The sequence below is a fragment of the Dama dama genome, chromosome 33 (assembly GCF_033118175.1).
Source record: "Dama dama isolate Ldn47 chromosome 33, ASM3311817v1, whole genome shotgun sequence".
Classification (NCBI taxonomy): domain Eukaryota; kingdom Metazoa; phylum Chordata; class Mammalia; order Artiodactyla; family Cervidae; genus Dama; species Dama dama.
Genome location: NC_083713.1, coordinates 73,532,185 through 73,547,791, shown reverse-complemented (window position 1 = coordinate 73,547,791; position 15,607 = coordinate 73,532,185). Strand labels below are relative to the sequence as shown.

General features: G+C 43.0%; 1 protein-coding gene across 4 annotated transcripts in view; it reads left to right on the top strand.

Annotated features, from left to right (window-relative positions):
- Positions 1 to 15,607, top strand: part of CLASP1 (cytoplasmic linker associated protein 1) — a 261,865-nt gene that overhangs the window by 147,077 nt on the left and 99,181 nt on the right. For all 4 annotated transcript variants that reach the window (XM_061135374.1, XM_061135373.1, XM_061135372.1 and 1 more), the window contains 9 exons: positions 1,113 to 1,265; positions 4,264 to 4,337; positions 5,913 to 6,005; positions 7,149 to 7,294; positions 8,119 to 8,254; positions 9,293 to 9,363; positions 12,030 to 12,089; positions 13,841 to 13,918; positions 15,163 to 15,330. In XM_061135374.1, coding sequence (XP_060991357.1) covers positions 1,113 to 1,265; positions 4,264 to 4,337; positions 5,913 to 6,005; positions 7,149 to 7,294; positions 8,119 to 8,254; positions 9,293 to 9,363; positions 12,030 to 12,089; positions 13,841 to 13,918; positions 15,163 to 15,330 — 979 coding nt within the window. The remainder of the gene's footprint in view (positions 1 to 1,112; positions 1,266 to 4,263; positions 4,338 to 5,912; positions 6,006 to 7,148; positions 7,295 to 8,118; positions 8,255 to 9,292; positions 9,364 to 12,029; positions 12,090 to 13,840; positions 13,919 to 15,162; positions 15,331 to 15,607) is intronic.

The window sequence follows — 15,607 nt, the reverse complement described above, 5'->3', positions numbered from 1 at the left end:
ATGGGATCTACTGCTGTCCAAGGAATTCCCTTATAGCTCAGTCAGTAAAGAATCTGCCTGTAATGCAGGAGACCCAGGTTTGATTCCTGGATTGGGAAGATCCCCTGGAGAAGGAAATGACAACCCAGTCCAGTATTCTTGCCTGGAGAATCCCATAGACAGAGGAGCCTGGTGGGCTATATAGTCCATGGGGTTGCAGGAGTCAGACATGGCTTAGAGACTAAACCACCACTGCTGCTATCTAGAAAATTTAGAAGTTAATGAATTTATGAAAAAAAAATGTTTAATTTCACTAAAATGCAACGTTGAAGAAGAGGTTATTTTGGAGGGGGGGAGAAGCCTATCAAATTTTGGTTGAAATTTTAAAATGTTAGTATTTTCAGTATTGGCAAGAATGTGGCAAGAAACTCTGAATTATCAGGAAAAGTATGTATTTATATGAGCTTTCTGAAGATAAGTTGGGTAGTATACATCAAAAGCTTTTATATTCTGACTCAGTAATATTGCTTCTAGGAATTATTTTTCTTAAAGTTATTAGATGTTCAAACAAAAATGCAGGTAGAAAGGTGTCTGTTGCAGTATTATTTCTAAGCATAAGATATTAGAATATCCCTAACTCTCTTAACAATGAAAATGTTTTTTATTTGTATCATTTTTCAATTGCAAAGTACCATGGAAACATTAAAATGGCATTTATGAAGAATATTTTATCATGTGGTAAAATGTACATTTGAAATAAGCAATTTTCTAAAATGGAATATAGTCTTACATTAACTATTAAAAAGTACATGAAAGAATGGCCAGAAATATACCAGATTGTTAAAGTAACTGTCCCTACATGATAGTTTCATGAGAAGTTGCTTTCTTTTTTATGATTTTTCTGTGTTCTGAAATTGGAGTGGAAAGCATTCCTGATACGTCAAAGTAAACAGGGTGTTCGTAGCTGCATTCTTGACTCACCTAAGGCTTTTCTAGACCCGGATGGGCATCTCAGATTCCAGAAGAGAAGGCAAACCATTAACCTCTAATTAAAACTAGTTGCTGTTTTCAGGTGAGATGAGAAAGTTCTTAAAAATTAAAAAAAAGAAAAAATTTCTATGCTTACCCTTCAGATAAAAATTTTGATGATGAAGATTCTGTGGATGGTAATAGACCTTCTTCGGCCAGCTCTACGTCGTCCAAAGCTCCAGCAAGCTCACGGAGAAACGTTGGAATGGGGACCACCCGGAGGCTCGGCTCCTCCTCTCTGGGATCCAAGTCTTCAGGTAGGACCAGGCCCGAGCGCAGAGCTGCGTGGTCCGCGGTGCAGGTGCTTAAAGCAGGCGCGCTTGCTGCTCGCCCTCTGCGTCCTCTCGGGGCGCAGTGATTCTGTGGCCAGTGTGAGTCCACTTTCTCCTTGTTAAGTAAATTGGTTCTCATCTGTGGATGCTGACAAGGTGGTAGAGCGTACGTCTGAGCTGCTGTGTGGCCATGTTTGCTGAGGCAGAATCTTTGGGTGTGTGAATCCACCACGGAGCAGAGCTTATGGCCTTGGGCTCCTGCCATGCCTGATGATACTTGCGTGGTATCAGCCAATTTCTGTGTCTCAGGACTGAGATTGTCTAGAAGTTAGATTGTCTTTAAAATGTATTTTGTTCCTGGAAGTAAGATTGTTGCTTGTGAGACCTTGTGAGATACTGAACTAGTGAATGGTCAAGATTAGCTCCCTGAGGCTTTGAAAACAAATTTATAAGGATAAATCTCTTTATTCTCCTCTCCCACCCCCTGATTTAGACGGTTCTGGATCTTGTTATATATAGCCTTCATTTTGCGGTCACATTTAAGTTTATACACAAATTACCTACTTAAAAATTTTTTTCATTGAAGTATCATTGATTTACAGTGTAGTGAAAACTACTAACTTTTTACTTTGGAACCATGCTTACTGTTGGCATTGGGCTTTTGAGCTTGGCTGTATGAACTGATCAGTTAAAGCTAGAGTGAGGACCAACCTCAGAACGCTGCCTCCTTGCGCTGGTCTCCTTGCTGTCTGAACAGGCCGTGGATGTTGGTGTCCCAGCTTGTCGGCTTGGTGCCCACAACCTCTGCACTGCCGTCTCTGTGTGGCGGGGGCTGCTGCTCTTAGTTCGTCCTAATCGTTTATATATTTTTTTAAAGTGTGTTTTTTTCAAATTTATTTTAACTGGAAGATAATTTATAATTATTTTAACTGGAGGATAATTACTTTATAATGTTGTGTTGACTTCTACCATAGAAAAAGGTGAATCAGTCATAACTATACCTATATCCCTTCCCTCTTGAGCCTCCCCCACCCCACCCCTTGCCATCCCATGCCTCTCGGTCATCTTTTATTTTTTGGTTCATTAAAAAAAAAAAAAAAAAATATATATATATATATATATATTTGTTGTTGTTGTTAAAGAGCTTAAATTCACACAACATAAAATCAACCATTTTAAAGATAACAATTCATTAGCACTTATTATATTCATAGTGTTGGGCAACCACCACCTCTAGTTTCAACACAGTTTCAGCCTTCAAAAAAAGACCCCATTAAAGTTCTCCCCATTCCTTCCTTCCCCAGCTCTGGCGGTCCCTCCAGGCTGTTCTTTCTCTGTGCTTTCAGCTATTCTAGGAATTTCAGAGAATTGGAGCCATCCAATATGTTGTCTCTTGTGTCTGGCTCCTTTCACTTGGCATAATGTTTTTGGAGTTAATCTCTGCTGGAGCGTGTATCAGTACTTTTCTTTTAAATGGCTGAACTATCTTTCTAATCCATTTTCTTGATCTGTTTTTGAGTAGCATGTATTCTACAAACTAAGCTTAGAAAATTTCTGCGTGATCAGACCATGTCTTTTTGTTCCCATTCCTCACCTGTTTTCCTTCCAAAGATCCGACCTGTGTAGATTGATTGTACAGAGATACAGCCTGGTCTTTCCCTCAGGCCTGACCCCGTCTGTTTTCCATTTTGTTTAACTTCATAGTTGTGAGTTTCCCTGTTGACTTCCTATCAGACTCCTGGGGGCCCAGGCCTGCGTATGGCCCCAAGCCCTCTGTGACATGCGGCGCCCCGCTTCACACAGAAAGATGCTGGGTGCTCGTCAGCCTGGTGGGATGCAGGCCTAACCTAAGGCAGACAGCACCACTCACAGCGTGTTACTATTTTCTGTCTGTAATTGACTTGTGAATGCAGAGAGTTACTCATCACGCATGATGACACGTGTTTACCATGAGCACCAGTTGTCTTTAAAGCCCTTTCTGTCTAGGTGGTCCATCACAACCCCAGATGCCAACTAAGTTGTCAGGTAGGAAGCTCTGGAAAAGCACTCAGACTAATCAATATAAATCATTAATGATGGTTACAGGGATGACTGTAGATGACCATTTAGGAACCTTGAATATGAAGAAAACACATCTGGTAAAATAACACTTGATTTTCATATGTGAAGTGACATATTAACAGAAAGAAAAAGCTTTCTCCTGAATGATAGCACTTGTGGGGTCAATTTGTGACTGGCATATAAATGAAAAATTGACAAGTTATTGTGATTTTAAGGAAATGAAATTTTTTTTTCTTTGAAGTGAAAATATTTTGAGACTAACATGAAGTTGAGGTGAAACTGTAAAATTCTTTAGAACTTATTTGAATGTTTCACAGATTTGTTATGTAGGATTCCTGACAATGATATAATTTCACTTACTCCCTGAAGAATTGAAATTTCTATTACATGTTCATTAGGAATCTTTGAAAAGACTTATATATTAATATAGGGCTTCCCAGGCAGTGCTAGTGGTAAAGAACCTGCCTGCCACTGCAGGAGAGACAGGAGATGTGGATTTGATCCCTGGAGGAGGGCATGGCAACCCACACCAGTATTCAGGCCTAGAGAACCCCACAGACAGGGGAGTCTGGTGGGCTGTGGTCTATAGGGTCGCAAAGAGATGGACATGGCTGAAGAGACTTGGATGCACTCACATAGATTAACACAGTATAAATCACCTAAATCTTTTAAAGTCTATACCACTGGCCCTCCTTAAGCAAGTACTATCTTTAGATGACTTTAAGCTAATATATGTTCTACTGTAAAACTATTATACTTTATCTTAATATTGAAAGTCAGTAATGCTTGTCAGTGCCACAAAACTCTAAACTTTTATTGACTTTAAAAAGTTGCAAATCTTCTAAAATATAATTTTTTGATTTTGTATATGAGTCCTCCAGTGTGTACTGTTTACATTTTAAAAATTGATGTTTTTTTATAGCTGCAAAAGAAGGAGCTGGTGCTGTTGATGAAGAGGATTTTATTAAAGCATTTGACGATGTGCCTGTAGTCCAGGTGAGTGAAGCTGTTTGGTTTGATTAAAAAGGATGGGCTTATTCTTCAGATTTCATTTTCAAGCATGTGACATGCAGAGTTTCTTACTAGGTAGGATGATTCTGACTACCAAGACCACAGGCGGTCTAAGGTTGCAGACTAGGAAATGTCAGGGCCTCTCAGAGCTGAAATGAGGAGTGACAGTCACCGCCCGGGATGACCTTCCCGTTAGAACTGGTGAGAAGTGGCTTTTGCTCCAGTAGTGAGTTCGTGAGTCAGGTCACACAAAAGAGGCGAAAATAAGTGACTCCATTCCAAGAGAGAACAAAGAAGCATGCTTATGTCAGTATTTTCCTTAGAGAAGTCTGTAAATTTGAAGAATGTAGGTGTCTGAAAGGTATAAAAAATGTTTTCATAAAGCCTTAGTTTATACCATCGTGATATTTCCCGTGAGTACCTGACACGTGAAGCAGAGATGACTTGCGGAACCTGGGGCCCGGCCACTCACTGTAAACTGCTGTGTGCCTCGGCATCATCTCCTGCTGACCGGGCTTGCGGCCCATCAGATGTCGTGCTCAGGATTCCTCCCGCACTTGATGCCCGTCTGAGTCCCTGGTCGCTGCCTGGTTGCCATGTGTATACAAAGCAGATAGCAGGTGTTTTAGGCTCAGGTTTATCCTTATGTCCTTGACCTTCCTACCATGTCTCACTCTTGGTGGATTTTTTCCTCCCCGTTGCTGTCTTTGGAGTAAGATATAAGGATAAATGAGAAAACAGGTTTGAAAGTGTTCAGGGTCACGAGCATAGACACGCCTTGCCGCATTGCGCTTCAGTGTGTTGTGCTTGGTAAGTGCTGCCGTTTCACAGATGGTCTGTGGCCACCTGGCCTCGAGCATGTGTACGGTGTCCCGTCCCCATCAGCATTTGCTCACCTCGTGTCTCTCTCATCTTTTGGTAATTCTCACAACAGTTCAGCTCTCCATCAGCAAAAAGATCACAGTTCTCGGAAGACTCAGATGATGGTTCGCATTTTTTTTTTTTAAGCAATAAAGGATTTTTAAATTAAAGTATGCACATGGCCTTTTTAGACAGTGGGCATACTTTCTTTAATTGGGCAGTTAATTGGGCAGTTAATAGACTGCAGACTGGGAAAATCTTTGTGACTCGCTTCATTGTGATACTCACTTGATTGCACCTGCAGTGCAGTGAGGACACTAGAACTGACCTGGCGGTGTCTCTGAGGTCTGCCAGTATAGTGTGGTGTTACAAAAAAACAAATCAGCGACTTGGGCCTCTCTGCCCATTCACCACTGGGCTTCTTTCTTGGTTGAGCATGAAATCGTCTGTTATGGTAAAGCTGCATTTGAGGCGAGGTTGTCCATATACGGGCATCAGAGCTGGTGAGTTTACATTCACGGTGGAAACTCATTCAGTGGCAACCCTGTCTAGATGTTATCTCAGAGGCCCTTTTCTGAAAAATGAAATGATTTCTTGTACTATACTTACCAGATGCTCTTGACTTCAGGTAATTAAAAAATAATCTTTGTTTATTCTGTAAATTTTCTCATATTGATTGTAAATTAATTTTGCTTACAGATTTATTCCAGCCGAGACCTTGAGGAGTCCATAAACAAGATTAGGGAAATACTATCTGATGACAAGCATGATTGGGAGCAGAGAGTAAATGCTGTAAGCTGCCGATTTTGTGTGATTACATTTGCATTAGATATTTAAATATTATGAACACTTTTATTATGAAATTGAGGTACAGCTGTAATGAATTTTAAGTAGTACTTTAAATACAAGGTGCCATATTCCCAGTTTGCCTTTCTAGTAGATGACCTCACCTCTGTTCTTAAAACTTGCCTACTTCTGTCTTTCTGTGCCTCTTGTACTTTGGCATGGCCACTACCCTCACTTCCATAAAGGCTTAATTTCGCCATCCGTGGCCGGGGAAGCAACTTCTCAGTGGCGTACGCTGAGCGTCCCTGTCGCTCTTTCTTTCTTCATAGCACTTCTGTCCCTTCTGTTCTTAAAAGTACATTAATGACAGCAAGTTTTCCGAACATTAAAGTGAGCAGCATTTGGTGAAGGTGTGTCTTTGCTGGGGAAGGTGACTGTGTACTGGGTGGCCAGCAGGAAGCAGGTTGGGAACGTGGCTGCTGTCTGTTTCAGATGCCCTCCAGCCCGTCAGTAACAGGTGCAGTGTGGACACTGTGACCTCCAGTGGGGACGCTTCTTCTTGTGAAAGTGAAAGGCGCTCAGTCATGTCTGACTCTTTGCAACCCCATGGACGATACAGTCCATGGAATTCTCCAGGCCAGAATACCGGAGTGGGCCGTTCCCTTCTCCAGGGGATCCCAGTTCCCCGTTCCCAACCCAGGGCTCAAACCCAGGTCTCCTGCGTTGTAGGTGGATTCTTCACGAACTGAGCCACTTTCCTGTGATTCACTCAGTAAATGGTGGTTGGATGGGGTGTTGGGAAAGGGGAGCTTAGGGAAGGAGCTTTTTTACAGGCTACAATGAGGTTTCAGTTATTTTTATCCTTAGTATCAGAGCGTCTGTAAATACGCTAAAATGTTCCAATTAAAAAATACATTTTGTAGAATTATAATGCATTTATCACAGATACTAATTTAAAAAAAATTTTTTTTCTTATTTATGATACCTAGATTTCTTCAGTATGTTAGCTACTGTTTAGTTGGTCTAATTCTTCTTGGAAAACTGTATCATTTAACTTGGTTGTTGATCCTTGAATATTTGTTGGCTTCCATTCTGTATTTCTGTTCTAAGGATTGTTTTGTCTGTCTCTTAATTTTTCTACCCCATTAGCTAAAAAAGATTAGATCTTTACTCTTGGCTGGTGCTGCCGAGTATGATAACTTCTTCCAGCACTTACGGCTTTTGGACGGAGCCTTTAAACTGTCGGCTAAGGACCTACGGTCTCAGGTTGTGCGGGAGGCTTGTATCACGCTGGGGTAAGGACTACAACGCTCCCGGTTCTCACATAATAAAGTGGCTGTGTCACAGAGCTTCAGAGAGGGGTCACTGAATAATACATCCACCGGGGCTTTCCACATGCCTATCGCCTGGTCTCCAAGGCTGATTCCATTTACACTCTCTGTTACACTTTGACAGTGTTTCCTGGACAGTTATGTTAACACGTCATTGACAGAGGGGATTTTTGCAGAAAATTAACACCTGTAGCATCACTACATCTCTAGTCAATAATGTGTTGTGTGACAGATTTTAAATTTTACCCAGTGACTTAACTCTGAAGCCGCTGTTTTAAGCTTGAAACAATTATTAATAATGTGGAAAAATGAAATCTTATAAACTTCTGTTCTCAGCCTTTTCATTGATTTTGCTGGCAGGATGTAGCATGATAAATAGAAATTTTGTTTGTTCCGGTTAAATTCAATAGAAGTGTGGCTTTGCAGCTGTTCAAGATTTTGACCTCAGATATTGAAGACTGAATGTTATATGCTGAAAATAAAAGAGCAAAAGAAAAAAAAGAGGCTGAGGGTGCTTTGTCATATTTATGTTTTATTAGTATTTGTTTTTTGCTATTTGAAGAGTAATTAGTGGGAAATTATTTATTTATTTTTAAAAAAGCAGTTCTTCTGGGCGAGTGGCTGTGTGTGCAGTCCTCTGCGTGTGCTTGGGGAGTATTTGTATTTCACTTAGACTCGTTTTTGTCCTTAGAGGACTTTATGCAAAGGCTCTAAAATGTGAAAAGCTTTATATATTGCACTGTTTCCAAGAACTTTGGTGACAGCCCGGGGCTCATTTCTCGTTGCAGGCACCTGTCGTCAGTACTGGGGAATAAGTTTGACCACGGCGCTGAAGCCATCATGCCAACCATCTTTAATTTAATCCCAAACAGTGCCAAAATCATGGCCACCTCGGGGGTTGTAGCTGTCAGGCTAATCATTCGGGTGAGTGTGTTTCGGAGCCGTATGTATTGTGGAGTAAGCAAGTGGTAAATAAGGGTGGTGGATAAGCAGTTACCAGAGGCGTTTCTCATGTGAGTGATTGTGTCTGGATCACACTGTCTGCACAGTACTGCCCCCTCCTCACCATCCCTTGCCTCACTGTCACCTGTGAGCCTTTTCAGTTCCCTGGAGTGAATTTCGGGTGTGGTGTACAGTTACTGGCCTGTTGCTCATCCTCTCATCATTGGTTTCAAGCATTTGAGCACTTGTCCCTGCTTCTGAGTTCTGTGTATGTCCAGGTATTACTCCTGTTCATCCCTGCTTAATCCCCAGCTGTTCATTTTAGGTATTTGTGCTTGTGGCTTTGTATTCATTTAGCATCTTTATTTAAATAATTGTACATAAGCCTAAAAACAAAGGTTATGTTCAGTTAAGTTTTCAAAGCACTAATTTATCTAGTCTGAATAATTAGCCAAGTAATTTATATGCAGATTTTCAATAAAACCTAACAGCTCACAAAGCCTTAAAGTGCAAGTTCTTCATATCACCTTCTCCCCATGTCAAGTCCCTTTTCCTTAGAGGCAGCCCTCAAAACTGGGGCTTGATGATGCTAACTGAAATCTTTCCAGAATATTTGTGATTATTGTGGGTTACTTTCTTTGCATTATTTTACTTCTTACTGTTTACAGTACCTATTTCAGACATTAAACCAAAAGCTGTTATTGGACATATCCATTGAAACGGTATTAAAATACATTGGTCCACTGACCGCTTTTTACTCACTTAGATCTCTACTGCTCAGATAGTCTAGGCTTCATGCCAGTGATTAGTTTTGATTTTAGACTGACTTAACACACATCATCATGTTGTCTGTTTTGGCTCTGTAAACTTTGTCATGCCCTTCGTAAGTGTCCAGTGAAGTTCTTTCTCCTTTTTAAACTCAGTAGGACTCTCGTCTGGATGCACATGGGAGAGAAGGAACTGACCGCCTCAGTTCTGAATCTTCAGCTGTTCGCCTCTGTCTTTTGCTCTTTCCCACAGCACACGCACATCCCGAGGCTAATCCCCGTCATAACAAGCAACTGCACCTCCAAGTCTGTTGCAGTTAGAAGGTAAACTTTTAATGAATTTTCTCATTATTTTTGAATTGTTTTAAAACCAAAACAAATTTTAAATTTCCCTCCATCTAAAAAGTTTATGTTTGAAATAGTTAATATTATTTAATATTGCTATAATAAGTGCCCTTGGATTGAAGGGTCATGATCAAAATTATATGGACAGTGAATGTGAACCCCTGATGTTATTTTTGTGTGTGTGAGGTATTTGGGAGAGGCGGGATGGGGGCGTGTCCCCACATGCGCATTCTTCCCGCTCTGGTCCCTCTGGCTCTTGCGTTGGTCTACCCTGTGCCCTGATGAAGGCAGTAGCTGCCTGCCTGGAAAAGACGTTGTAGAAATGAGTGGTAGTTACTTACGTTAACATAGGAGGAGGAGGTGTATGTTGTCTGCAGCTTCTGATGTGGTTCTGGGGGTTCTGCTGTGCTGCGCAGTGAGGGGAGGTGGACCCCGAAGGTCAGCCTGAGCAGCCAGCGGGGCTTCGTCTCAGGTCCACGTGAGCTGTGCCAGCCTGTGTGTGATGTCAGGACTCTGTGCTTCTGGCTGGGGTCTGTGGGGTCTGGACTGGTGACTCCACAGAGTCTTTCAGATTGTGAAATGTGTGGGCTGTCTTCCCAGGAAAGTGTAAGTACACAGAAGTTTTACCTGAGTTTTCAGACAGTTCATGGACTGAAGCATGTTGGTGGACCAGATCAGGGGCGTTATGGGGTAAACTAATGGCAGACCTGGGCAGCAACCTTCTGGCCCCATCCCTGCAGTTCTGGGTTGTGATCCAGCCCAGCAGGAGGGCCCATCACTTCATGGCTGCCCCTGCTTCTCTCCTTTCCTGGGCTGGCACATTGGACGCCCCCAGGGTTTCTCAGGTGCAGGGGTCTTTCTGAGCATGAAGTAGCCCCCATCACCATCTTATTAACAGCCACGTGCAAGGCAAGAGAAAGGAGAAGGGGAATGAGCTGGCTGTGTAAGTTGGGAAGAAAGATGTGTTCTTCCACTGAAGAGGCTTAATTTCCAAAAGTGTGGCTCAGTGGCATGGCTGAGGAGTGTGGTCAACCACTGACCCACAGTCCAACCACCCTAGAGGGCAGAGCAGCTCCAGCTCCCCAGAGACGAGTGTGTGGAGCTGGCAAGGTGGAGGCTGTTGGTGGATTTCCCACATACTTGGGGACAGAGCTGTTCTGCAGATTCACAGTAACTTAGAAGGAGCTGAATGTTTGGTGGAAGCTTAATGAATGGTAGCCATCATGAGAATTTGCTGCTGCTGCTGTTACATTGTCAATGCAGATTTAGGATTCCAGGACACTCCTTCAGGGGGTCTTCCTGACCCAGGGATGGAACCTGCATCTCTTATGCCTCCTGCATTGGCAGGCAGCACCACCACTAGCACCACCTGGGAAACCCTTACAGGCATATTTTTGATTAAATAGATTGTTTTGAAATTCATTGAAGATAAGAATTAGTACTAAAGATGAATGTATCCACTAAGAAATAAATATTAATAAATATGAGCATATATACACAGACATTAAAGGGAAGGAAAATCCACACCAGGAAATGACATGGAGCAAAGGGCAAAGGTAGCATGCCCATGGCCTGGGTGAGGGTGGGCACAGTGAGGCTGAGAAAGGGGTGTGAGCAGAGGTCAGCATCTTTCCTGGAGGAAGTCTGCTCGCAACCCCAGCGCTGAGCTGCGTGACTCCCCAGGGCTGTCCCGGGGCCCTGATTCCCCGGGCACATGGTGCTGTTTCTTGTCTGTCCTGCTCGCTGGACTGTGTCTCAGTACCATTGTGGGTACAGAGTCTAGCATAGGGTAAGGGTTTATTAAAGATACATTGAGGGAGTAATTGTATGCATTATGAGATTTTGAATTGGGACGATCATGGGAAAGAAAGTTTGATGATTAAGAGAAAGATTGCCTTCTGATTTGTTTCCTTGAATGGGTTCCTTAAGTCTAATAATATTTATTCCTACAAAGAGAGTTATTCTGGAATTTAGGAAAAGGAAATGATGAAGAAGTAGGCTCTGAAGTGGTGGTATAACCCAAGGGAGATTAGTCCAGCATTGTTTTTTTGTGTGTACACTCAGGCCAAGAAAGATCACAGAAGTGGAAAGGTTTGAAAAGAAAGAATCTTGAAAGACTGAAGAGAGGAGACTGGCTGAGTAGCTAGAGTAAAACCTGTTTTAAATACTTGGCAGGAAAATTTGGTAAACACCTTGTTTTCCAGGGTAGTTTTTACTTTCTTTGTAGAAAGCGTTCTTTGAAATTAATGCAAAAACTAATTCCCTGATTTTGTAATGTATGCTGATCTTTTGTGCCTGTGTAGCTCCTATATTAATGTATTATTTGAGGTAGAATAAAAAAGCACACGGCAGTGACACACCTGTTCGGTGACATTGCCCTGAAGCTCAAGTTTCTGATCTGAAGGAAACTCTTGTATCCTGTCCCTGTATCCTCGTGATTATTTTTTTTTGACCACCATAGGTGCTTAATTATTTTGATTTGCTTTGGTTTTCAGTCAATTTTGATTCCATTTTTATGTTCCATTTTTTTGAATCATGAAAATTAGAAGAAATTTGCTGATTATAAAAAGGAGCTTTGGGTCACTTAAGGAAAAGCTATTTTCGTAAACAGGCAAATGACATATTTTTCTTTTCGTAATTTTCAGGCGCTGCTTTGAATTTTTAGATCTACTTCTACAAGAATGGCAGACACATTCATTGGAACGGTAAGCCTCTGATTTGCTGGTTTTCCCTCTGAATTGAATCTTGAGTTTAATGTCTCAGCTAGCGAACCAGCCCACTCTGTGTGAGAAGTGAAGGAATCAGGGCATCTGTTTGCATGGTAGCCGGTGGTGTTTCTCCTGAGGTGAGGCACAGGCCGCTGGCAGAGGCGCCTGGTGAGCCCCTCTGACGGCCACGTGAGCCTGGGCATGTGGACGGGGTGGCCCGGGACCCTGCACAGCCAGGACTCACTGCGTAGACTCTGGCCTGCCCCCTGGCATCCTATCGGTCCCAGCCAGGTAAATGCTTATAGCTGCTCTTAGTAGGTGAGGGGTAACGAAAATCCTTAAAGGGATTTCACTCATTTGAAAGGTTCTCTTTTTGATCCGTTTGTATCAGAAAGTCAGCAGTTTTTCTCTTTATTCAGGCTGGTGTGTTTCAGATCCTCATGATAAAATGTAGGATTACCCTAGAATTCATAAAGAAGCTTGTCTCTATTTTGACAAGCCATTTTTAGTTCCTATCAATTTTATGTGCCTGTTATTTTCTCTTAGTTAAATTTGGAGATGACAGACAATGATCCTGTGCCACTCAGTGTTTAGTGGTGTGTTGCATAGTCGTGAAGAACTTTACAGCATCTTAGACATGTTATGGGAGGAGGAAATGGCAACCCACTCCAGTGTTCTTGCCTGGAGAATCCCAGGGACGGAGGAGCCTGGTGGGCTGCCGTCTATGGGGTCACACAGAGTCGGACACGACTGAAGTGACTTAGCAGCAGCAGCAGCAGACGTGTTATGAGTAGTGGACTTGAACACATAGAGCTCTCCTGGAGTCCAGTTCAGTCCTACAGGACTCACTTTGGATCTAGAAGGTAGTCACGCATTTCAAAAGTATTTTGTTGTTCTTTGATCTCTTGGGTATTATACCCTCTTGATCTGGTGATAGTATTGGGATTTAGAGAGGAAGATGGAATGAGGGATTGAACGTGGGGACAGGTGAGCAAGACAGAAAATGTGAGGATTCACTCAGCTGTGGCTTCCAGTGTTTGCTCACTTCTTGGCTTAGCTTTGGCACTGGGCAGGTTCTCACCAGGGATTTACTGAAGGAGTGAAGGGATGAGGCAGAGAGTCTGATGCTGGTAAAATGGGTACCTACTGTTTGTCCTGTGAAATTATTCAGTTATTTGCCTTTTTCTTCAAAGCATTCAGTATTCAATGAGAGAGTTTTAATGGTATCTTCTTAGCTAGGGTAGAACCTAACTGAAAAGAACACCTGTATATAAAATGTTTACATCATTTCATAAAATATTTCATATCATATAGTGGAAAAACATTCTTTAATTATAGAAATGTGATGCAGAAAGCCTTTTCAGTGTTAAGTGTTTAAGTGTTATTATTATCTCATTATAATTCCCATAGAAACCTATTATGACCATGGAAAAGTAGGATTTTTTTTTGTTTGTTTGAGTTCATAAAAGATTGAGCTAAGTAAGTATGGCCTGAAAAATACCAGTCATCACTAAAGGAAAGAATCGCAGGAGAGAAGAGTTGTGTGTGTCTGTTCCTGGGGAAGGGGTGGGACGGAATCAGAAATTAATCAGCAAATGTGCTGGTTTTCTAGGCTGCATCTTTGTCAACTCTGTGGGCACAAAGGTTCTACCTTCCACGTTGCCATTTTGAAGTTATTTCTCACACCTGTTTTTATCTGCATAAGACTGTGTATTAATGATGTACTGCTTTCATTTCTAACTATACAGACACATATCAGTATTAGCTGAAACGATAAAGAAGGGAATACATGATGCTGATTCAGAAGCAAGGATAGAAGCCAGAAAGTAAGTGTTTGGTGAACACCACTTTCTTAAGTCATTGCTTTCCTATTTCAGGTTCACTGTCTAGATTGCGTTATAAAAGTTCATTAAGTTACATGAACATGGCTTGTTAATCATAACTTTGTTAATGTGACCCAAAAGACCATTTCAAAATATTTCTCTAATTTTTTGTTTCAAAGGTTGTGGAGTGCCCAGGCCTGAAAGCCTGATTGGCACTATTTGAACATAAATGGGAGTGACGTGGACAGCAGAAAAAGCTCATTTTTAAATTTATGCGAAATTATCACATGAGCCAGAAAAGCACTTGTCTGCGTGTCCCATGTCTTCTCTTACTCACCCAGCTCTGTTAGTCCCCAGTGGCTTGTTGATTTACTGTGAAAACTCCCCATCACAGAGATTCTTACCCGGGGACCACATCTCTGCATCTCTGCCAGGGTGAGGTGGGCGCCTGGAACGTGGATGAGGGTGGCTCAGGCTGACCACAGTCTGCAGCTCACTGTCCTGCCCACATTTGGAGTCATCGTACCACTAGGACTGGCTGTGATGCGGCCAAGAGTGTGTGGCCCCCACATCCCCTGCCTCTCTGGGGGTCATCACGCTACCCTGACTGTAAATAGCAGTTTTAAGTCTGATGCTCAGATGTCTTCTCTCAGACAGCACAAAGATACACACTTGCCACGTTGCTTTGGGGCTGTTTTTCTCTGTGTTCCTACCCGAACAAGTGACTCAATCAGGAATGGATTTGTTAATGATCTACTTGTGCTCTTTTTGTCCTTATTTTACATTTCGTGCCCCCCCCCCATTTTTTCTAGTTTTTTAATCATAACACAGTATACCTTTCAAGTGGTTGTGAGCATCGTCCTGTTTTTCTATTCTGTATGTTACCTAAAGCCGTTTTAAATACTTTGAGCCAGTGTCACATGCGTTTTGCTTCCACCAACCAGCCCCTCACATTCTAGGGGTAATCCTAGATGTTTTAGCTCTGTCTTCCCTAGTCTCCCCAGTCTTGCAGGTTAGACTCTTTGATGTCCATGTTCTTGATGAGACTGAGGGTCAGACAGATGGAGTAGCTCGCCTAGAGTCACAGAGCCAGCAGGCTGTGGGTGAGGAGCAGCCTTCCTCGCTCCACTCACTCCCTTGCGCCGCTGCGGCCGCTGGTCCCCGGAGCTGAGGTCGGTCCCTGACGGTGTCCTGGGCTGCGTACCTGTGTGACCTGCTGCCGGTGACAGGAAGCCCGTGTTTTCCAGGTGTTACTGGGGTTTCCACAGTCACTTCAGCAGGGAGGCAGAGCACCTGTACCACACGCTGGAGTCCTCCTACCAGAAGGCCCTGCAGACCCACCTCAAGAGCTCGGACAGCGTGGTGTCGCTGCCGCAGTCGGACCGCTCGTCCTCCAGCTCCCAGGAGAGCCTCAAGTAAGCGCTGCTGCTGGGCTTTGGCCTGTGTGGGGTTTACGGTGAAGTGTGCTGCCTGAGCACATGGGCCAGCACCTCGTCCTCTTGAATGCGTATGTGCCTGTTATCGTCTCCCCCTTAATTCAGATGGAGCCTAGTGCTGGGGAAGATGCGGTGGGGCATCGTAAGAAGCAGGTGGCCTGGTCCGTGGTCCTTGGTCCCTGACCCCTGCCACAGGTGGTTTGTAGTGAAGTTTGCACGTCAGTCCTGGCACAGTTTTGGAGTAACACAAGCACAA